This window comes from Artemia franciscana, chromosome 11 (genome assembly GCF_032884065.1).
Source record: "Artemia franciscana chromosome 11, ASM3288406v1, whole genome shotgun sequence".
Classification (NCBI taxonomy): Eukaryota; Metazoa; Arthropoda; class Branchiopoda; order Anostraca; family Artemiidae; genus Artemia; species Artemia franciscana.
This window is the reverse complement of record NC_088873.1, coordinates 34,499,021-34,522,099: the sequence shown is the minus strand read 5'-3', so window position 1 is coordinate 34,522,099 and position 23,079 is coordinate 34,499,021. Positions and strand designations below refer to the sequence as shown.

The window sequence follows — 23,079 nt, the reverse complement described above, 5'->3', positions numbered from 1 at the left end:
GAATCTGATGATGTGGTTTTCATTAAGATCCTTTGACTTTTAGGGATATTTCCCTTTTTCTTGAAAATCAGGCAAATTTTCTCAGGTGCGTAGCTTTTGATGGGTAACACTAATCTTAATGACTCTTATATATTTGGAATCAGCATAACAAGTTAATTCTTTCATTATATCTATTGATATCAAAATTTGTTTTAGTAGAGCTTCGGTTACTATTGAGCCGTGTCGCTCCTTACTTACAGTTCGTTACCACGAACTGTTTGATCTATTTAGCTACCTAAACTTCCAAACTTTTCAATTGTGAAAAAACACCCTGGACCTTGGTTAATCTACTTTTCAGATCTCTACTTCCTTTAATTATAATGATACCCAGCTACCCATCTTTACTTATAATACTACCCAAGAAAGTGAAGCCATCTACATGACTACATTATCAAGCATCCACTTAACGACGTATGGCTGAAAATTTGTCATATAGTTTTTTTTATCTACTTGTAATTTTTAAACTTTCCATTTAGGCTAAATCAATGGCATCGTTCACGTGGACAAGGAGGGATAGTCCCCCCAAATGATTTTGATAAAACTATAATTTATTAAGTAACTTCAAAAATTTTAAAGCTCGTTTTATGTGTCAAATTTGCTATTTACTTTGAACAGTTTTGTTTTTAATTAATCCTTGCTCGTTTTTAACAGAAGGAAAACGAGAAAAATAGGGATCCATTACACATCATAATATATTCCATATTAATATTTTTCAAATACACTGCCTTTGAAACCTTAACACCAAGTAAAGATGTTAACCTACTTATGGCAAAATTGAAAAATGTTCTATGCTTCTTGTTTCGCCACATTTGCTCAGGTTAATTTTTTCCGTGATATATAAGCTGCTTTTATTTCCTAAAACCCAACTGTTCAAGATTAGATTCTCTTGTTTTAAAACTTTCAAAAGTGGAAACAAATCCACCCTTTAGGCTAAATCTGCAAATAGGACAGAAATGGAATCATTCAATAATAAGAAGGTAGATATACAGTAAATATAATTTGGTGAATGAAAAAGAAATCATTGAAAAAGAAAATAAGACTTAATGCTTTTTAGTGATATTCGTACATTAGCTAGATAGGTCAAATCCGCTGTAGTTTGTTGGTGGAATTTGGCAGAGGGGAATCCGCTCCAGGAATCATTTAATTGTTTGAAGTTTTGGTGCCAGTATTTAATTGAAACTCCGATTCTCTTATTTTTCATTAAAATGCTTAATGAACGCTGATACTGTCCTATTCCTTGCGTTTCGGATTCAAATACTAACCAATAAATGAAGAACTGCCTCTATTTTCGCTTTTATAAGTACTTAGACATCGCTATTGCGCTACCTATGATTTTTGTTTCCGGTTTATGTGGCCCGCTATATCAATGCTATTTATTACTATAGATCGGTGAACCCCCAATAAATTTAAAGTTAATCACAAATAATATTTCAATAGATCGAATATATTAAAGGTTTAGCATAATACATTGAATCTTACAGAGTCAAAATCCATTCAAAATTACAAGCAAATAAATAGGCCGATACCCGGGGCTATTATAATAGAGCTGGGTTCAATTATGAGATTGGGCATCCTGTACTTGGTGTAGGGTTGGGAGAAGTGGAGGAGGAATATGTACTGCAGCATTAATGGCGAATATGGCTGAAAAAAGCCGAGTGTATACAGCATTCACGTACACCCACTCGGAAGCTTGTTTGCGCTATCCTACGTCGTCTGCAGCATCTCCAAGCAGACAATTTTAGTAAAAGCCAGGAACCAGCACTTAAATTTATGATTGTTTAATGTGTGTTTATTGTTTATAATGTATTGCGTAATATTTTTATATTCACCAAGTAGCGTATTTGTTAAATAGTTACTTTTCTTCACTACCGCTTGAATAGCACCTAATTCAATAGCACCCATTTTGCCCCCCTCCAATAAATATGCTGTGAATATTTACCCCTGGCTAAACCATCAATTTGGTTTTGTAGCTACACCCAGGTTGTTATTGAGCTGCTGTTTTTTTATTTGTCTCTTTGTTAATACAGGGATATTCTCGTCCAAAAGAATATATTGTGACGGAGTGGCCACTGCCTCATACGACAGGAGATTTCTGGTCAATGGTTTATGATTTTGAGTGCAGTTCAGTTGTTGTCCTGACAAATCCAGCACCATCTCCGGTAAGAAATTTGTATTAATAAGATCAGGATTATTCATCGAAAATTCTGAATTAAGTGACAAAGTAGTTTGCTTTTAGAGCATCTATAAATACCTAAAATATGTTTTGTTAAAATAAAGATAAATTCTCTAATTGAATTTTAGGATCACTAATATGATATCTAGCATTGCAAGTCAAATTTTAAAAAAGGAAGTGACTGAAACCATCAAGAAGAGTTCATTAATGATACAATTAGGCAGGGACGTATCCAGGATTCTTTTTTAGGTGGGAGGGGGGTAAAAATAATCTTTTTTTTTTTGGGGGGGGGGGTACAAAAAAGACTTCAAAAAACATCAAATATTGATTTATATTCGCTCCTTACTAGTCGGGTAAACATTTCAGAGGGAGGGGGGTCCAAACCCTCGAACCCTCTCCCCTGGATACAGCCTTGCAGTAAGGTTAACTTCATTAAGAAAAAATTAAATAGAATGTAGGAAATAATCCAGTTTTCAAACAACAAAAAAAGATAAAACTCCACAAACAAACGAAAAAAAACTCGAACGAGACTGCGGGCAGTAGAGAGAAAAGAGATGAAAGACTAAAATAACGTGGATATTTTGCCTGTATCCAAACTAGGTGTTCTCAGCACATGATAAAAAGAAAAAAAAACACTAAACTAAAAACAATTAAAACCACCACCAATAATATTAAATACAATTGTCGCTACTGATCCAAGTAGGGAAAAGAAGCTATTAGAGTTACTTCAATGAGAACATCAAAGCAACTAAATGAAAGTTCTGTAAAATAGTCATTTTAAATACAGCCAGACACGTGCATAGAAATATTTTTAAGGGAGAGAAGCATTAGTCAGCAGGGTAAAACACAGATATTGACAAATTACATGAAGATTTCTATGGAATAACTTCCTCTCTCTTTCTTTTTTATCTCTTTCTCTATTTATCTCTCTCTCTCTCTCTCTCTCTCTCTCTCTCTCTCTCTCTCTCTCTCTCTCTCTCTCTCTCTCTCTCTCTCTCTTTCTTCGTCTCTTTCAAACAGCTCGTGATAACTAACTGTAAGCAGCGACGCTCCTCAATAGTAACCGAAACTCTAAAAAACGGAATTTTGATACTGATAGATATATTAAAATAATTGGCTTATTATGATGATTCCAAATACAAAAGTTTCATTAAGTTTACTGGTACAGATCAAAGGCTATGAGCCTGAGAAAATCTGCCTGATTTTCCAAAGAGGGTGAAAACAACCTCTAAAAGTAAAAGAATCTTAATGGAAATTGAACCATCAGATTCAGCGTATCGTAGAACCGTATTTCAGAGGTTTCAACCTCATATCTGCAATAATGTGGAATTTTTTACTTTTTACCAGAAGAACGATTACGGATGCATGTTAGTTTGTAGTTTTTTTTTTTTCAAGAGCTGATCGTATCCTCCCAGTGGTCCGAAAATATTGGTATAGGGCCCATTTGAACGGAAATGAAATGTTCTAGTGCTCTTTTTAAGTGAACAAAAAGATTAGAGAGCAACTAGTCCCCCTTCCCACCCTTTTTTCCCGAAATCGTCCGATCAAAATTTTGAGATAGCCAATTGGTCATCATCGTTTAAAGGCCCAATAAATATGCCTCTGGATATGACATGACCCACCACAGCTCCAGGGGAAAGGTCTTTATGTTATAAGATTTGCTCGTTGTCCATATAAAATAGACTTTGTTATTGGGAAGTATGCATACATTTTCGTGTGGGTGGGGGGGGGGACGAGTTTTCTGCTGGGAGTTTTTTCATGGGGTATTTATCCATGGGGAGGGAAGTTTTCAGGGGCTGAACTTGTCAGAGGAGATTTTACTTTGGGGAAATTTGCCAGAATTCCTATACATTTTTTTTTTTTACATGTCTTGCTTTCTCTTTTTCGTCTCAATTTTACGCGTGGATTTGTTAAGGGTAATTGACTGGGGTAAATTTTCACCGGTATTGAATTGTCTAGAGGATATTTCCGTGAGGGGGGGGGGTATCCATGGAGTTGCGGCCAGATACCCTGGCATTATTTGAAAAATGATCAGAAATTAAATAATTTTTTTTTTTTAACTGAAATTAAGGATCAACATTAAAACTTAGAGCAAACAGAAATTATTGTGTATATGAAGGGGGTTTTCCCCTCTTCAACACCTTCCTCTTTACGCCAAAGTTTGAACTTTGTCCCAATTATTTAAGAACAACTTCTGAAACGCAAGGATCGTTTAATTAGAACCATAAGAAGCTTTTTCAGAAGCACTGAAAAACTTTAGCGTGAAAAGTTAGGAGTTGAGGAGGGGACAACCCCCTTCATACACGTAATAATATCTGTTCGTTTTAAGTTTTAATGCTACTCCTTAGTTTCAGTTGAAAAAGCTTGGGCCCAAAGGTAAGTCACGCATACGATAAAACATAAAGTCAAAGTATAGGCGTTGGGGATTGAACGTAAGGACAAGAGATAGTACTCCTGCAAACATTCACAAATGCAAACATTCACAAAATTCACAAAACATTCACATTCACTCCTGTTGTGAACAGTAGTAGCATATAAAATTACTCAATGATTTGGTCTTGTGGTTGATATCTTTACAAGGCTTTGCAATCCTTGGCGTTACAAAGCATCCAAATTTTGTGCGAAATTAAATAAAAAAACCAACAATTTTTTCAACCGAAAGTAAGGAGCAACATTAAGACTTAAAACTAACGGAAATTATTGTGCATATGAAGGGTGTTGTCCCCTAATCAACATCTAGTTCTTTACGCTAAAGTTTTTTAGTGCTTAAAAAAAATATCATTGTTCTTAGAGTCAACGCTATAGCTTTGCCTATACTAAAGGCAACGCTTCATAGGAAGGGGTCGTCGCATAAACTTCGGAGGGGTCTCATTCGATTTGAAGTTCTAGCGCCCTTTTTAAGAGTCTAAGCCCCCCCCCAGATCCTTTAATCTAAAGTGCATCTGATAAAAATTTTAAGATAGCCATTTTGTTAAAAGAGTTCAAAGATCATATAAAAAATTCTGGTGTCCAGTTTGCCTTAAGAACTTTCATTTATGAATTTTTACTTTTTTCTGAAAGACTTAATTTTTGGAATGTCTTTTAAAATCATTTTTTTTCGTTTTTCCTTGCCAAAGTGGGCAATATTGCTGAATATAATAAATATTTCTCATGTATTTCATGTTTTCGGCTCAAGTATTCAAATATACGATTCTGTTTTAAATTCTTCAGTTGAAATTTCGAATTTGTGAAATTATGTTCAATTTGAAATCAAGGTTCGGAATAGCTCCTGAACTAAGATTTTAATTCATTTTAATATCTCTTTAAAATATATAGCTTTTTCACAACCAGGATGCAATTAGCGTCTTTCGATTAAGCTTAACATCCCCCTCAGTGTTCTCTGACAGTTTTAACCTATTACCCTTAGCTGTTCCTGAAATATTGCTCACACCTTTTTAAAAACCTGGATGCACACAATAATTTTCAGTTTGATTCAACATCCCCCTCAAGATTCTCTGAAGCTTCAAATGTGCACCATTAGCCGTTCCAGAGACATTGCAGACACGTCTTTTTGAGAAATGGGCTGCGCATGGTTGTATTTTGATTAAGCTCAACATCACCCTCAACGTTCTCTGGAAATTTCAATTTATTACCTTAGATTCCTCCTGAACAGACATTCAGACATGTATTTCTGAGCATGTCATGAGCAGACATGCAATTTTGACAACCAGGATGCATGAGATGTTTTTTGATTTTGTTCAACGTCGGAATCAAAGTTTTCCCAAGTTTCAACTTGATAATCTTAGCCTCTTTTTAGATATTTCAGTTGCACCAAGTCGACAACTGGAATGCACATAGTGTATTCAAGTTCAACCCCCCCCCCCCCATCCGACTGAACATCTTGTCGCAAGTAGTAATAATCACCGTCGCAAGTAGGTTTAGTCATAGTCTAAAACAGTCACAGTCGCAAATTGTCGTAGTTGCATTTGCAGTGGCAAGTAGTCGCAAGCAGTTGTAGTCGCAATTACAAGTAGTCACAGTTGCAATAATAGTAATAGTAGAGGTCCAGGAGGTCTCAAATTAATACCGTTGGCTGTTCCTAATATATTGCAGATACTCTCTTTGGATAACCTGGATACGCATAACGTCTTTTGACTTAGTTCAACATCCCCCTCAAAATTCCCTGAAATTTCACCTTAATACTCTTTGTCTTTGCAGACATCCCTAAGATGAAACATTCCCCCTTTCACAATGATGATGACACCTGTTAATAAGCCATGAGCAAATTGCATGATTTAAGCCCCTTCCCCGAAAGCCTTGGGGAGGGGTCTGTTATCCCCGTGGTAATAGTTGTTAGAACTTTTGGCTACATCAAAACACAATGGCTCTTTCCAAAATTTTGGTTAGGATTGAGGGGGGATCTAAAAAGGATGAGGAGGGCTGGTTGCCCTCTGATCATTCCTGATCTCCCTCATGAATATGCCCTGGAAGTTTCAAGCTAATACCCTCAGTTGTTCCTGAAATGTTCCTGATACGGCCTACTGACAACCAGCGTACACATCGAATTCGCAGTTGCAAGTATCCGCAGTCGCAGTCGCAGGTAGTCGTAGTCGAAGCAGTCATAGTTAAAATTAGTTGCATTCACAAGTATTCGCAGTCACAAGTAGTCACAAATACAGATAGTTGCAGTTGCTGGTGCAATAGTAGTACTAGTAGTGGCCCTGTAAGTTTCAAGTTAATATCCTTGGCTGTTCCTGAGATATTGCAGAAACACCCTTTTGACAACCTGGCACATAATAATGTTTAATTAAACTCAGCACTCCCCTCAACATTTCCTGAAAATTTCACCCTAGTACCCTAAGCCTTTTTGGAGACCCTGGATTGAACAAGCCCTCCTTTCCCAATAACAAACTCTATACGATGGGCACGAACAACTTGAAAACTTACAGTCACTGCCCTGCAGGCTCTGGGGGGCCATGTCATACCCAGTGGCATTGCTATTTAACCTGTAGAGGATTTTAAACAAAATCACTATCTGCAAATTTTGACGGAATACCTTTTGGAGGAGGGTAGCTACAGGGAATAGGAGGGACACTGGCTGCCTCCCAATCACTTAACTCTTCAAAAAGACACTAGATCTTTAAATTCAAATCAAATGAGTCCCCACCAAAGATTTTACACCCACCCCTTTTATATGATGTCTCTCTGGGAAAAATAAATAATAAATTAAAGCCTCGTGGCTCCTTCATATAGGCAATGATAGAGCGTTGCTTCTGGAAAAGCAGTAGGTTGATAATAAATATAACTGTGCTTGAAGGTTAATATGATACAATTACATTGCTTGAGTTTAAAGCCAACATTCCTCGTGGACCATTGAAATGACTTGAATGGGATCAAACCGTGTGATGACCAAGACAGGGCCTTGCACTTAAAAAAGTCTTTCCTCATAACACAACCTGTTATGGGCTTTCAGAGCAGAATTTGACATTGGCTACTGAAAATAGAAGACAGAAATATTTCAAGAAGTAGATATGCAGCATAACAGAAAATAAAATAAATAAATAAGTAAATCAATGTCAATAAAAAAACAATGTGTGAATGCAAGAAATTTCTGATTACTTGCAATCTGCAGAATATTTTGAACTATTAATTAAATTATTAAACAATTAAATTAAACTTTTTGAATATCAATGTCCAATAAACTGGACAGACTTCTTTCAGCTCTTCTTCTTTCAGCTTTTCAGCTTCTTCTTCTTCTTTCAGCTTTCAGACTTCTTCTTTCGCTAAATTATCTGAAATTAAATTTCTTTTAAGAGTTTAGCATGGCTTTGTATAAGAAAACTTATTCAGAACATAAAAAGGCTTGATTTTTGCTGTACGGAATGAAAAAAAAAATGCTTTTTGCACTCACCTCTTAATTCTGACTTATCTTTTTTTTTTAGAATTCCCCATCCTTTTGGCCAGAATCCCGAAAATCAGTAAAATACGGACCAGTTTTCACAATTGACCATGTGTCACACAATCATTATCCCAACATTAAGAGCTGGATATTTAGGATTAACAAAAAGGTAAAGAATATTTTTGCTTGTTTTTCATTGGTGGTTTTAGACGCCATTTCTGTGGCTGATCTATTTTTGGTTTCGAAACCTCAGGTTTTTTACTCTATTATTCAAAAGTTTTGTAGCTTGAAAACATGAATTTTAAAGTATTTTTTGGGTACATTAGGGGTGGAATTAATTTGTTTTATATGCTATATTTATAATTTCCAGTAACTTTTTATTATGGTTTTTCAGAGCTACTCGGTCAAAGTTGAACAATCGAACGTAAGTTCGCCTGTCCAAAATAAAACTAACCCATTTTTGTATTTATTTAGCTTTACAAGTTTTATTTTCAATTACCAAAAGAAGATTTGGACTTTTTTTTTAACATTTTCATGCACAAAAATTTGAGACGTACTTAGATCAAACAGATACGATTAGTATTTACGATTAGTACAAAAATAAATCAACTCGATTATTCCTATCCTTAGACACGTTGACTTTTGTAATTCAAAAGCTATTTGATTTAAAATTTAATCAAAATTAAGCAGCAAATATGAAAAATATAGAAAATTACTGAAAAATGATGAAATCTGGAAATTAAACGGGGTTTACTCCCCCCTTAAAATGCCTAAATAGCTGTTAAGCTTCTCAGTCCTCTCCAGGATTACCGATCCCGTCTCAAACATAACAGGCAAATATGATAAATATAGAAAATTATTAAAAATGAGGAAAAATCTGGAAATTAAAGGGGTTTACCTCCCACCTCACATGACTAAACAGTTTTCAAGCCTCTTAGCCCTTTCCAGTGTCCTTGATCCTGTCTTAAAAATGCTCCAGTATATTTTAGTTCAACGAATTGTGCCCTCACCAACTTCGAGGATAACTTGACCCCCAACAGTTCCCAGGGGAAGGGCCGCTAGTTATTAACTTTGCCCATTTCTTACATAGCATTTGCTATTGGGAAGTATAAAGATATTTTCAGGGGGGATTTTCTGATGGGACTACTTACGTAGGAGGATCTTCCAATGGAGGTGTTCTCGTGGGGGAGGGAATTTTCCTTAGGAGGGGGAGTTGATGTCTGAGCATTAATTTAAAAAAATATAAGAAATTGAATTAAAGTTTTTTCAACTGAAAGTAAAGAGCAGCATTAAAATTTAAAACGAACATAAATTATTAAGTAAATGAAGGAATTGGCCCCTCCTCAGTTTCCCGTTCTTTACGCTTAAGTGTTTTGAATTTGTAAAAAGCTTATTATTCTAATTAAACAGCCCTTTTGCATTAGGAGGCATTCTTAAATAATTGGAACAAAAAGTCAAACTTAAGCGTAAGAGCGAAATACTGAGGAGGGAGAACCCCCTCATATACGAAATAATTTCTGTTCATTTTAAGTTTTAATGTTGCTCTTCACTTACGGTTGAAAAAAATTTTTTTTTTTTTATTTTATGACAGTAAAAATACATCCTGCCTCATTTTTTTCAATATCCCAATTTACTAAAACCAAATATAATTTATGATTTTTCATTTTCGAGGAATTTATCGGCTCCATATTTATTCTAGTCAAGAATATATTATTCTAGAAAACGATGCTTTAAAAACTGTAAAAAATTTTCTTAGCTATCCTGGACGAAATAAGCAAAAATGTTGTCCCACCCAATCACTCCCAATTCATAAAAAAGGCACAGGAATCAATATTTCTGTTCGAAAGAGTGACTCTATTCTAAAGTCTATTGAACTATTCTCAACATGTGAAAGAATAATAATAGTGCTATTTGACAAACCGAAACTATGCAGTTGTGTCCATTCAGGTGACACTACTACTACTACTACTACTGCTAACAACACTGTGGCAACAAGCCTCTTAAGGCCAAGACAGCTGTGCTGTGTTGGCCTTAAGAAGCTTTCTCTTCTCCAATATATTCAAATGTTCATTCTTGACCTCCTCTAAACAAGTTTAATTTGTTTAATCATTTCTTATGACCTCTTCCTGTGCCCTCTTGGGGTGACGTACTTTTCGTTAGGTGCAAGATGGATGACTAAATAGAAGAATCTTTGGCAATCTGCCATCCTACACCCATAAAAATTTGTCTAGTCACTTTGAACTTTCCTTCACTATAGCCCTAGAAAATGGGATAGTACCACATTTTAGGGAAGATATGTGTTCTGGTCGAGGAGACTTGTATTTGAAAACCTAATTTTCAAGACACAAAAAATAACTTTTAATCATCCTGGACGAAAAAGGCAAAGAAGGAGAGTTGTTTCTCCCAATTCATAAAAGTGCACTTTCATAAAAAGTGCCCTTCCAACTTCTTCCAATTCATAAAAAGGGCACTAGAAATCGATATTTTCGTTCTAAGATTGATTGGAGCAGCCTCAATGAGTGAATTAAATTAAAAAAGCAAGTTTTTTTTTAACTAAAAGTAAGGAGCAACGTCAAAACTTTAAACGAACAGAAATTATCAATTATATGACGGGGACTGCCCCCTTCTTAATGCTCCGCTTTTTACGCTAAAGTTTTCCTTAACTTTTACATAAAAAACTCATCATTCTAATTAAATCAGCTTTTTATTGTTACCCTTATGTTTAAGGAGTCATTTTTGAAGAATCAGGACAAAAAGTCAAACTTTAGCGTAAAGAGAGAGGTATTGAGAGGGGAAAGCCCCCCTCGTATAATTAATATGTAAAATCCACGCCCCCACCAGGAAATTTCCTCCCAAGCAGTTCCATTCTAGCTGAAAATTCCCCTGAAAAATTTCTTGCGGACCGTTCCAGGTGAAATTTTTTTTTTAGCGAACTTTCGTTTGGGAAAGACTTTCATTTGAAAGGATTGTTTTTAAAACCATTCCGGAAATCTCCTTCTGGTAAAGATTTCCCCAGAAATAATACACCCCTAGTAGAAAGTTTCTCCCACAGGAAATTCCCTCTGGAGAATATATGCCATGGAAAACTCCCCCATTATGAATTTCTTACGTCAAGAATCCCTATTCCTACGGAAAGATACTCTAGACAATTCCAACCCGGTAAGAATTTCCCCCCAGACAATTCCCCTTAACATCTCTACACATGTAAAATTGAGTCGGCAAAGAGAAAGTCACGTTGACTTAGAACGTAAGTTTCTAAGAGAAACTTAGACACGTTGACTTTTGTAATTCAAAAGCTATTTGATTTAAAATTTAATCAAAATTAAGCAGCAAATATGAAAAATATAGAAAACTACTGGAAAATGATGAAATCTGTAGTTTAAAGGGGGTTTACTCCCCCCCTGAATTCCCCAAATAGCTGTTAAGCTTCTCAGTCCTCTCCAGGATTACCGATCCCGTCTCAAACATAACAGGCAAATATGATAAATATAGAAAATTATTAAAAATGATGAAAAATCTGGAAATTAAAGGGGTTTACCTCCCCCCTCACATGACTAAACAGCTGTTAAGCCTCTTAGCCCTCTCCAGTGTCCTTGATACTCTATTAAAAATGCTCCACAACATTTTAGCTCAACGAATTGTGCCCTCACCAACTATTTCGGAATCTAAATCTCAATGTTTGTGTAGCCATTACTTTGATCCCTTTAAGATAAAACTCACCACCGACACCAATTTCGCGATTTTCACCAAAAAAGTATCAGCATTGCTATGCAAGCTGGATGAGGATGTGGAAGAATTGATCCAGGAGGAATTGAACTTGGGCCTCCTAGTCTAATGGTACATTTTGGGTAGATATTATAAGCTTATAATGGCTAGTTGATTGGCAATTTTTGTACGCCTAGTCGGCATGACTAAAATAAAAAAAAAGTTTTTTCAACTGAAACTAAGGAGTAACATTAAAACTTAAAATGAGCCGAAATTATTGTGTATATGTATGGGTTGCCCCCTCCTCAAAACCTCGCTCTTTACGCTAATGTTTCTTAGTACCTCTGAAAAAGCTTCTTACTGTTCTAATTAAACGACCGTTGTGTTTCTGGGGTTGTTCTTAAAGAAATAGGACAAAATAGTTGCCCTTCAATATTTTTGGTCACTTAAAAAGAGCAACTTTTAATTTCAGAAATTGGCCCTCTTACGATACCCTAGGACCAATGGGTCGATACCATCACCCCTGAAAAAAATAGCAAATAAACACGCATCCGTGATCTTTCTTCTGGCAAAAATATAAAATTCCGCATTTTCGCAGATAGGAGTTTGAAACCTCTACAGCAGGGTTCTCTGATACGCTGAATCTGATGGTGTGATATTTAATTCTCTGAATTTTGGGGGGTGTTTCTCCCTTTTTTCGAAAATCAGATAATTTTCTTCAGGCTCGTAGCATTTGATGGGTAAGACTAAACTTGATGAAACTTATACATTTGAAGTCAGCATAATAATTTGATTCTTTTGATATGTCTATGGGTATCAAAATTCTATTTTTTAGACTTTCGGTTACTATTGAACCGGTTCACTCCTTACTTGTAGTTCGTTACCCCGAACTGTTTGATCATGGATAATCGTATGAATCTAACAAGCACCTATGACACAAACATGCGTTCTCTTTTTGATGAATTTTGCTGTCTGTCATTGAAATGGGATCATTTCCTCGTATAAATAAATCTCTGTGGGCTCAGTACACGTGCGTCTATAGGAGAAGGGATCCGGATTCTCTTTTCCTTTCCTAGATGCCCAAAAACTAGTGAATTTTTTTCAATTCTTGAAAAAATCATCCTTTCAACCCCTACCTTCGGAAAAGTCTCCCCCAGACTCCCCCCCCCATGATGAATTTTAATAGCTGCACTTCACTCGGTGTTATGTGAAACAGACTAGATCCGCTCCTGGTATGTGAGAGCTTTCAACAACTTTTTTTGCTTAAATCTAAAAATAGCTTCTTTTTTTAGTCACCTAGCTGCGCTTTTCATGTCCAGTGTTTCCAGTTTTCAAAATTTATGGTATTCAAATTCGCTCTTTTATGAACCTTGAAGTAGTAACAAAATTTTGCGTCAATGTAAGTGACCCCAGGGATGATAATAATAGTTGAACCAAAACACAATTTTTAGAACATGATGTGTTTCCAAATGCACGAAAAATAAAAATAAAAAATTCTTACATCTGTAAATACTAAAAAATCTGAAGACTACACACATTGTAAGTCCAATTGGATATAAAATAATATTTTAAAAATTCTTATTTTAGCCTTTGTATTTTTTTTTTAATTAAAATTTTTGATTTTAAAAATCTCTTAGTTCAAATAATCTTGTCAGTTGAATAATAAACCAGGGTCGCTACCATGGTGGGCCAGCTTTCGACCCCCTGAAGTTCGCCTCAACCTCTAATATTGTATTTATTAAAGTAAATAATCTAATTGATCGTTATCAATTAATTGTGTAGTTGATCCATTTATCTCCTAAATAAATCAAAATACAAGACAAATTGCAGCCGTAATGGACGCCAGGAAATGGGTGAAATATCAATTATAGGACTCAATCCCCCCAGGAGAAGTCGAAAAAAGTATTTAAAAAAGCAAATTTTACCTTCATTAGAATATATTGACTATTCTGTCAGATAGGTGACAAATCTGGAGACCGAATCTTTTCTATGTGAGAACCCCATCTTCTTTTGGTGAAGTAGATATTACAATTAAAAAACACAATGTAGATATATGAAATAAAAACATGGCTTCGAAATTTATAACAGAATACAAATTAGACTAAATAAGAAGTATCACTAATAAGACAGTTAAAAAATAATGACTTACCAAGGCATTCATGTGAGTTGAAAACGCGTTTCAAGATCTTTGGAATTTAGTTTTTCATAAAGACGCTAATGAAAACGAATATTTTTATAGTTTTCCTTAGGCTTAAAATTCGTAGCGAAATGTAAGTTTTTTGAAATCTGTATGATAGATCTTCCTACAAAGAAAGCTAATTTTGACAAGGATATCGTTGAGTATCTATTGTTACTGATTTCGTTGAGTATAATAAATGGGAATGAAACGAATTCTATGCTCTGAAAACGGAAACATTTTTCATGCTTATGCATTGATTGAAACCACACCATTTATTTATATTCATTCATTTTCTTTTTTAAAGTAGAAAGCTGAGGCAACGAAACGTTGGATGAGATAATTTTAGTATGTCGAACTTTTATTAACCGATTACTGCTTGACTTATTAATGGTTTGCATTGAGAATAATTTATGGAAATATGCGCCTTTCTCTCTTTACATGCTATATGAAAATTTCCCATGTCTTTTAAGCCCACTGACAGATAGCTAATCGTGTTATGCACTTGGAAAGATTTATTAATCCCTGGCCTGCACTGGTGGCACTTTTTATTGTTCCTGAGATCGTATTAATTTCAATGATTTATACAATATGAAAATTACGACTTGGAACGTTACAACGTTAAAAAAAACTATCATATTCGACATTTTGACTGAAGAATTCAAACGTTCTAAACTGGATTTGTTAGGAGTTTTAAAAATTCATCTCCCAGGGACAGGAAGCTTGAAATTAAATGATATAGATTTTATTCATTCAGACAAGAAGAATGGGGTGCATAGGCAAGGAGTGAACAACAAAAAGGCTCATGATGAATAACAAAGCTCTGAGTCTTCTTTAGGTTAGGAATATATTGATGATAGGATTCTAGATGCTCATTTTACGACCAAAAAGTGCAGTATGTATCCCTGTAGAACCAGCTGACGGAGATAGTAGTTATTCAGATGAATTTTACTTAGCTACAGCAATAATCAGACAGAAACCTAGCAATGAAATGAGGTATTTTTATTAGGGGATTTTAATGCCCATGCTGGAATGAATAGGAAAAACCTGTAGAACCAGGCGACAGAGATAGTTTTAACTCAGATGAATTTTACTTACAGCTACAGGAAAAATAAGGCAGAAATCAAGAATGAAATGAGGTATTTTTATCAGGGGATTTTAATGCCCATGTTGGAGTGAGTTTGAATAAACTGTACCCTAGCCTAGGTAAATTTCGTATAAGAAAATAAAATTGCATCAGCCATAGACTGCTGCAATTTTGTATGTATAATAATCTAGTTATAAGTAATACGGTGTCAAACAGTTCGTGGTGATCAAACAGTTCGTGGTAACGAACTGTAGTAAGGAGCGACCCGACTCAATAGTAAACAAAACTCTAAACAGTCGAATTTTTACACCAATAGTTATATCGAAAGAATCGCATTTTAATGCCGATTTTAAATCTATAAGTTTCATCAAGTTTAGTCTTACCCATCAAAAGTTACGAGCCTGAGAAAATTTGCCATCAGATTCAGCGTATCAGAGAACCCTATTGTAAAAGTTTCAAGCTCATATCTACAAAAATGTGGAATTTTGTATATATTTTCCAGAAAGCGTGTTTATTTGGTGTTTTTTCTCAGGGGTGATCATATCGACCCAGTGGTCTTAGAATTTTGCAAGAGGGCTCATTCTAACGGAAATTAAAAGTTCTAGTGCCCCTTTTAAGTGAGCAAAAATTGGAGGGCACCTAGGCCCCCTCCCACGCTCATTTTTTCCCAAAGTCGTCGGATCAAAATTCCGAAAAAGCCATTTTATTCAGCATAGTCGAAAAACCTTATAACTATGTCTTTGGGGACGACTTACTCCCCCACAGTCCCCGTTGGAGGGGCTACAAGTTACAAACCTTGACCAGTGTTTGCATATAGTAATGGTTATTGGGAAGTGTACAGACGTTTTCAGGAGGATTTTTTGGTTGGGAGGAGGGGTTGAGAAGAGGGGGCTATGTGGGGGAAACTTTCCATGAAGGAATTTGTCATGGGGGAAGAAAATTTCCATGAAGGGGCGCAGGATTTTCTAGCATTATTTAAAAAATAATGAAAAAATAAATATGAAGAAGTAGTAAGGAGCAACATTAAAACTTAAAACGAACAGAAAATATTACGCATATAAGAGGTTCACCTCCTCCTAATACCTCACTCTTTACGCTAAAGTATTTTTGGTAATATCAACTATTGATTCTACAGTCTTTGTGATTCAGAGGTCATTCTTAAGGAATTAGGACAAAATTTAAGCTTTACTGTAAAGAGCGAGGTATTGACGAGTGGGCGAACCCCCTCATATACGTAATAAAAACATACGAATACTTTTACTAATGAAAACGTTCGTAAAAAACTAAAAGTTCTAGTTGCCTTTTTAAGTAACCAAAAAATTGGAGGGCAACTGGGCTTCCTCCCCCGCTCCTTTTTTCTCAAAATCGTTCGATCAAAACTATGAGAACGCCATTTAGCCAAAAAATAAATATACAAATTTCGTTTAAATTATTCATCTGCGGAGAACCGAATCAAAACATGAATTAACTTAAAAACGTTCAGAAATTAAATAAAAAAAAGTTTTTTTTAACTGAAAGTAAGGAGTGACATTAAAACTTAAAACGAACAGAAATTACCCAGTATATGAAAGGGGCTGTTCCATCCTCAACCCCTCTCTCTTTACGCTAATGTTTCTACTGTTTTAAAAAGTAGAGTTGAGAGAAAGACTCAAACTTTAGCGCAAACAGTGAGGTTAAGGAGGGAACAGCCCCTTTCATATACTGGGCAATTTCTGTTCCCCAATTTCTGTTTCTTGTCCCCTCCGCAATCCCTCGCTCTTTACGCTAAAGCTTTTAATTGTTTTAAAAAGTAGAATTGTGGCAAAGAGTCAAACTTTAGCGTAAAGAGCGAGGGATTGCTGATGGGACAACCCATTTCATATACGGAGTAATTTCTGTTCGTTTTAAGTTTTAATGTCGCTCCTTACTTTCAGCTAAAAAAATTATTTTTTTTTTATTTAATTTCTGAACGTTTTTGAATTAATGCATGTTTGGTTTTGGCTCTCCGTAGGCCTACATAAATTATGAAAATGAAATTAGTATATTAATTCTTTTTTTGGCTAAATGGCTTTCTCTTAGTTTTGATCAGACGATATTGAGAAATGAGGGGTGGAGAAGGAGGCCTAGTTGCCCTCCAATTTTTCGGTTACTTAAAAAGGCAACTAGAACTTTTAATTTTTAGCGAACGTTTTTATTAGTAAAAAAATACGTAACTTAAGAATTAACTTACGTAACAAACTTTCATAACCTTATATTTTTACTATGTATACGAGGGGGTTTGTACCCTCGTTAATACCTCGCTCTTTACACTAAATCCTAAGTTTTGTCCCAATTCTTTAAGAATGATCCCCTGAATCAGAAATGCCGTAGAATAAATAGTTGACATTATTAAAAATACTTTATCATAAAGAGCAAGGTATTTATCTCCTCCTAAATACCTCGCTCTTTATGCTAAAGTATTTTTAGAACCCCTCATATGCGTAATAATCTCTGTTCGTTTTAAGTTTCAATGCTACTTCTTCCTTTCATTTGAAAAAACGTTTTCATGTTTATTTTTCATTGTTTTCTTATAGTAATGCTTCAGAATCCTGCGCCCTTGTCATTGAATTTTTCTTCCCCCATGACAGATTCCTCCAAGGAAATATCCTCCAACATAGCCCCTCTCCTCAGTCCCACCCCCAAACAAAATAAAATCCCCCTGAAAACGTCTGTACACTTCCCAATAACCATTACTATATGTAAACACTGGTCAAAGTTTGTAACTTGCAGCCCCTCCCCCAGGGATTGTGGGGGAGTAAGTCATCCCAAAAGACATAGTTATTTAGGTTTTCGACTATGCTGAATAAAATGGCTATCTCAAAATTTTGATCCGTTGAGTTTGGGAAAAAATGAGCGTGGGAGGGGGCCTAGATGGCCTCCAATTTTTTGGTCACTTAAAAAGGGCACTAGAACTTTTCATTTCCGTTAGAATGAGCCCTCTTGCGACATTCTAGGACCACTTGGTCAATACGATGACCCCTGTGGAACAGAAAAAAAAAACAAAAAAAAACAAACAAATAAACACGCACCCGTGATTTGTCTTCTGGCAAAAAATACAAAATTCGACATTTTTGTAGATAGGAGCTTGAAACTTCTACAGTAGGGTTCTCTGATACGCTGAATCTGATGGTGTCATTTTCGTTAAGATCCTACGATTTTTAGGGGGTGTCTCCCCCTATTTTCCTAAATAAGGCAAATTTTCTCAGGCTCGTAACTTTTGATGGGTAAGACTAAACTTGATGAAACTTATATATTTAAAATCAGCATAAAATGCGATTCTTTTGATGTAGCTATTGATGTCAAAATCAATTTTTTAGAGTTTTGGTTACTATTGAGCCGGGTCGCTCCTTACTACTGTTCGTTACCACGAACTGTTTGACATAGGTCAAAGTTTGTAACTTGCAGCCCCTCCCACGGGAACTGTGGGGGAGTAAGTCGTCCCTAAAGACAAAGTTATTAGGTTTTTCGACTATGGTGAATAAAATGGCTATCTAGAATTTTGATCCGGTGACTTCTTGGAAAAAATGAGCGTGGGAGGGGGCCTAGGTGCCCTCTAATTTTTTGGTCACTTAAAAGGGCAATAGAACTTTTAATTTCCGTTAGAATGAACCCTCTTGCGACATTCTAGGACCACCCCGTCGATAAGATCACTCCGGAAAAAAAAAAAAAAAACACGCCTCCGTGATCTGTCTTCTGGCAAAAAATGCAAAATTCCACATTTTTGTAGATAGGAGCTTGAAACTTCTACAACAAGGTTTCCTGATACGCTGAATCTGATGGTGTGATTGTGATGGTGTGATTTCGGGGTGTTTCCCCCTATTTTCTAAAATTAGGTCAATTTTCTCAGGCTCATAACTTTTGATGGGTAGGACTAAACTTGATGAAACTTATATATTTAAAATCAGCATTAAAATGCGATTGTTTTGATGTAACTATTGGTATCAAATTTCCATTTTTTAGAGTTTCGGTTACTATTGAGCCGGGTCGCTCCTTACTACAGTTCATTACCACGAACTGTTTGATAAATCTATCTATCTATCTATCTTCATATTTTGATCCGATGGCATGTTTAAGCGTTTCAAGGTCGTATAAAAATTCCCATAAATTTATTTTTGCAATAAGATTTTGCTTATTGTATAAGCATTATTTTATAATTAGTATTATATTGTATAACACAAAATGTGAAATTTTGTGTTTCAATGAGTAAGGGGCGAATAGAGGTGATAATGTAACTGTAGATTTGAATTGTACTGCAAGTTAAGCCTTGTGATGAGTTGACTTATCTTGTCTCCCAATTGGTAAAAATCTCCAGAAAACCAGATTACTAATGTTAGAAAATATGGAAAGTAAAATCCGTTATTCTTATGGCACTATAATTAGTTCAAAATTCCAGTTAAATAGAGTCCTTCATGCAAAGGTTTATGATAGTGTATTCATGCCAAATATTTTGTATTTAGTGTTGTATTTAGGTTGTCCGGAGTGAAAATCCCCTTTTTTGTCACTTTTATTGATTCTTATTTCTGATTTACTTTATTTCTACTCGTCGTAGATAATTAATATGGCTCTTTACTTTTCTTAAGAAAAACTTAGGTTTTGGAGAAGTACTTTAAACTGATTATAGGATACGGACATTAGCCAAAATATATGGATTTATTGGATTTGGACATTAATATTATAGGGACATTATACATAGGGAGGTTATATTATAGTGAAAATAGGGACATTAATATTATAGGGACTATTGGACACTATAGGATTGGACAAAATATTATAGGATTTGGACATTAGCCAAAATCTTACGATGTTAGTGAATCAAATATAAGACTATCACTGGAAAAAACCTGAAAAAGTAGAAATGTTACTGTTTTGATCCTAATGCGCTCATCTGGTTAAAATATTATTAATTGATTTTGATCATTTTTCTTGCCCAGAAATCAGGGTTGTTACTATTTACAATAATTATTTTACCAATAAAAGGCACTACCCATGAAAGCCTGTAAAAAGCAAAGCTTATTGCTTTTTACAGGCTTTGTAAAAAAGCCTGTAAAGTTGAGCGTGTTGTGTTATGCAACCCACTCAATTGCAAATTTCCGGTCAAAAGCTTTTCACTGTCAGAATATTTGTTGGACTATCCACGGTCCAAAATCCTTGCAAGCAAAAGTTACATTACAACCCTGGTCTTGAAGGAATTAAATAAATAAGAAATATGTTGTTTTTTTTTCAACTGAAAGTATGGAGCAACTTTAAAACTTAAAACGAACAGAAATTATCACGTATATGAAGAGGGCTGCCTCCTCATTAATACCTCGCTCTTTACGTTGAAAATTTATAGTACTTTTGAAAAAAGATTCTTATTGTTCCAATTAAACGACCATTGTGTTTCAAAAGTTGTTTTTAACGAATTGGGATAAAATTCAAACCTTAGCGTAAAGAGCGAGGTGTTGAAGAGGAGGCAACCCCCTTCATATACGTAATAATTTTTGTTCGTTTTAAGTTTTGATGTTGCTCCTTACTTTCAATTGAAACAAGTCTTTTTTATTTAATTTCTGATCGTTTTTAAATAATCCCAGTAAATCTGGCCCCACCCAAGAAATCTGGCAAATCTGGCCCCACCTCCACAGAGAATACGCTCCTCACAGACATGTCCTCTAGACAAATCAATACCAGTGAAAATTTACCCAGGACAATTACCCTTAACAACTCCACGTGTAAAATTGAGACGGAAAAGAGAAACAAAAACTACAAAAAGAATTTTGTACAGAAATTCTGAAAAATTCGCCCATTTTACAATTTCCTCTGACAAGTTTACCCCCTGTAAACTTCTCTCTCCATGGAAAGTTTCCCCCTGAAAAAATCCCCAGCAGGAAATTCGTCTTCCCACTCTAAAATGTATACATGCTTCCCAAAACAAATGTTATGCGTAAACTATGGGCAATTTTCATGACTTATAGACCTCTTCCCTTTGGCTGTGAGGGGGGAGGGTCATTTTATATCTAAAGGGTTAGTTATTCGGCCTTTCAACTATGATGAATAAAATGACCATCTAAAAATTTTAATCAGACAGTTTTGGGGAAAAAAGGGGTGGGGGCTTGGCCTAGTTACCCTCCAATCTTAGGTTACGATCACCCCTGGAAAAAAAGACAAAGAAACACGCATCCGTGATCTTGTTCTTCTGGCAAAAAATACAAAATTCCACATTTTTCAGATAGAAGCTTGAAACCTCTACAATAGGGTTTCCTGATACGCTGAATCTGATGATATGATTTTCATTAATATTCTATGATTTTTAGAAGGTGTTTCTCCCTTTTTTCGAAAATGAGTCAATTTTTTCAGGCTCGTAACCTTTGATGGATAAGACTAAACTTAATGAGACTTATATATTTGAAACCAGCCTAAAAATTCTGTTCTTCCAAATCCAGTTCGATATATCTATTGGTATCAATATTCCGTTTTTAGACTTTTGGTTACTAATAAGCCGGGTCGCTCCTTACGTACAGTTCGTTAACGAACGGTCTGAAATTTTTTTTAGCTCACAGTGAATCACCACATCTCTTTTTTCATTCTTTCCAATCTCGATTGTTTTTCTAAAGCTCTAGAAAATTACATAATAACTTTACCCTAAGATCCCGATACATTCATTCTCCCTAGTTGTAGAAGTAGCTTTTAAAGTAGTGATACAGATACTTGGAGAGACGGAGAAAAAAAATATGGAAGTCAGGAATAAAATTAAAGGCATTCAAACCTTGGGTCAATCTAGAATCGGAAATTCCCAAACATGAACTCCACAAACACAAAGCCGGATTGAAATCATCCAAGTTTCTCTTTCCTCCTTCCTCCAAAAGACTCTTGAGCTTAGCCACTCTAGAAAAAAGCTTAACCCCTTGAGGTTTAAAAGCCTCTAAAAAGGCGCCTTGATACATTCAAGAGCTTTGAGCTGAGCGTTTAGACATCTCTTTCCTATGTTGCATTGACCCTTGACGTCAGTTTTGGTTATCAATCAATTGGGGAGGGGCATTATCTATCAATGGGGGAGGGGTAGGGGTTCCTTTTTCCTCCACTAAGTCCTAGCATAAAATTTTCAAAATACTATTTTGGGTAATTTCTTTTTGAAAAATAGCTATTTTGATATTTCTGTTGAAAAAAGTGCTCCCCTCATAGATATTAAAAAATAAAGCCCCCCCCCCTCCATTGATTTTTGTAATTTAACATCACAACCTTAAAAGCAACCTTGCCTACTTACTAGAATTAGCTGTTTTTGGGCGTCATATGGCAATTTATGATGCAGTTATAAAGTTGAATGTGTGAAAAGTACGTAGATATAAGAATTAGCTTCAAATTAGCTCTTTAAGATGTTCCAGTGCCCCACAAGCAGTAAGAAAAAAGAAGGAAAAGAGACACATCACTGCTTCCCGTGCAAAACCGTCCTCCCATCTATGTATACCATGCTACAGTATTTCAGAGGCACTTCGGGTTGTCTCCAAAATCGTGACGGTTTTATTCGGCATAGTAGTTTTTTTATGCTGAGTAGAAAAAAAGCTGGATGACAGGCATGAAGTCATACCAAGGGTCATTCAGTCAAAAAACATATTAAAAGTACAAGGGAGAACATGGCGGTGATCTGTAGAAGGTTAAAAAAAAAAAAAAAATCAGATCACTATTGCGTTAGTTATTTATATGATAAGATGCCTCGCCAGAAATGTTCAGTTCATGGTCAATTTTGATACGGAGCTGGAAACACCCTGCCAGTCTGATTTTGATAAAGTGTTTCACTTTCAATTCTTCGGTGCATTTCTTGTCCCTTTTTGTAAAAAAAAAGGCTCATGATATCGCATGTAATTTGTCATTTTATGAAATGTATTTTTTTTGTAGAATGAAAACATTAATGTTCTCCATTATTTTCAAAATGGTTTGAGTTTAAAAATAATATTTTTTTTTCTATTGGTAAATAAAATGTCAACATTTTTAGATTTTTAGTGACATAGAAAAGACATTTTTAGTTTTTA

General features: G+C 35.3%; 1 protein-coding gene across 2 annotated transcripts in view; it reads left to right on the top strand.

Moving 5' to 3' along the window:
• The window catches only part of LOC136033126 (receptor-type tyrosine-protein phosphatase kappa-like), a gene marked incomplete in the record, with an annotated part of 235,592 nt that overhangs the window by 119,451 nt on the left and 93,062 nt on the right, over positions 1–23,079 (top strand). For both annotated transcript variants that reach the window (XM_065713757.1, XM_065713759.1), the window contains 2 exon segments: positions 2,067–2,198; positions 8,134–8,259. In XM_065713757.1, coding sequence (XP_065569829.1) covers positions 2,067–2,198; positions 8,134–8,259 — 258 coding nt within the window.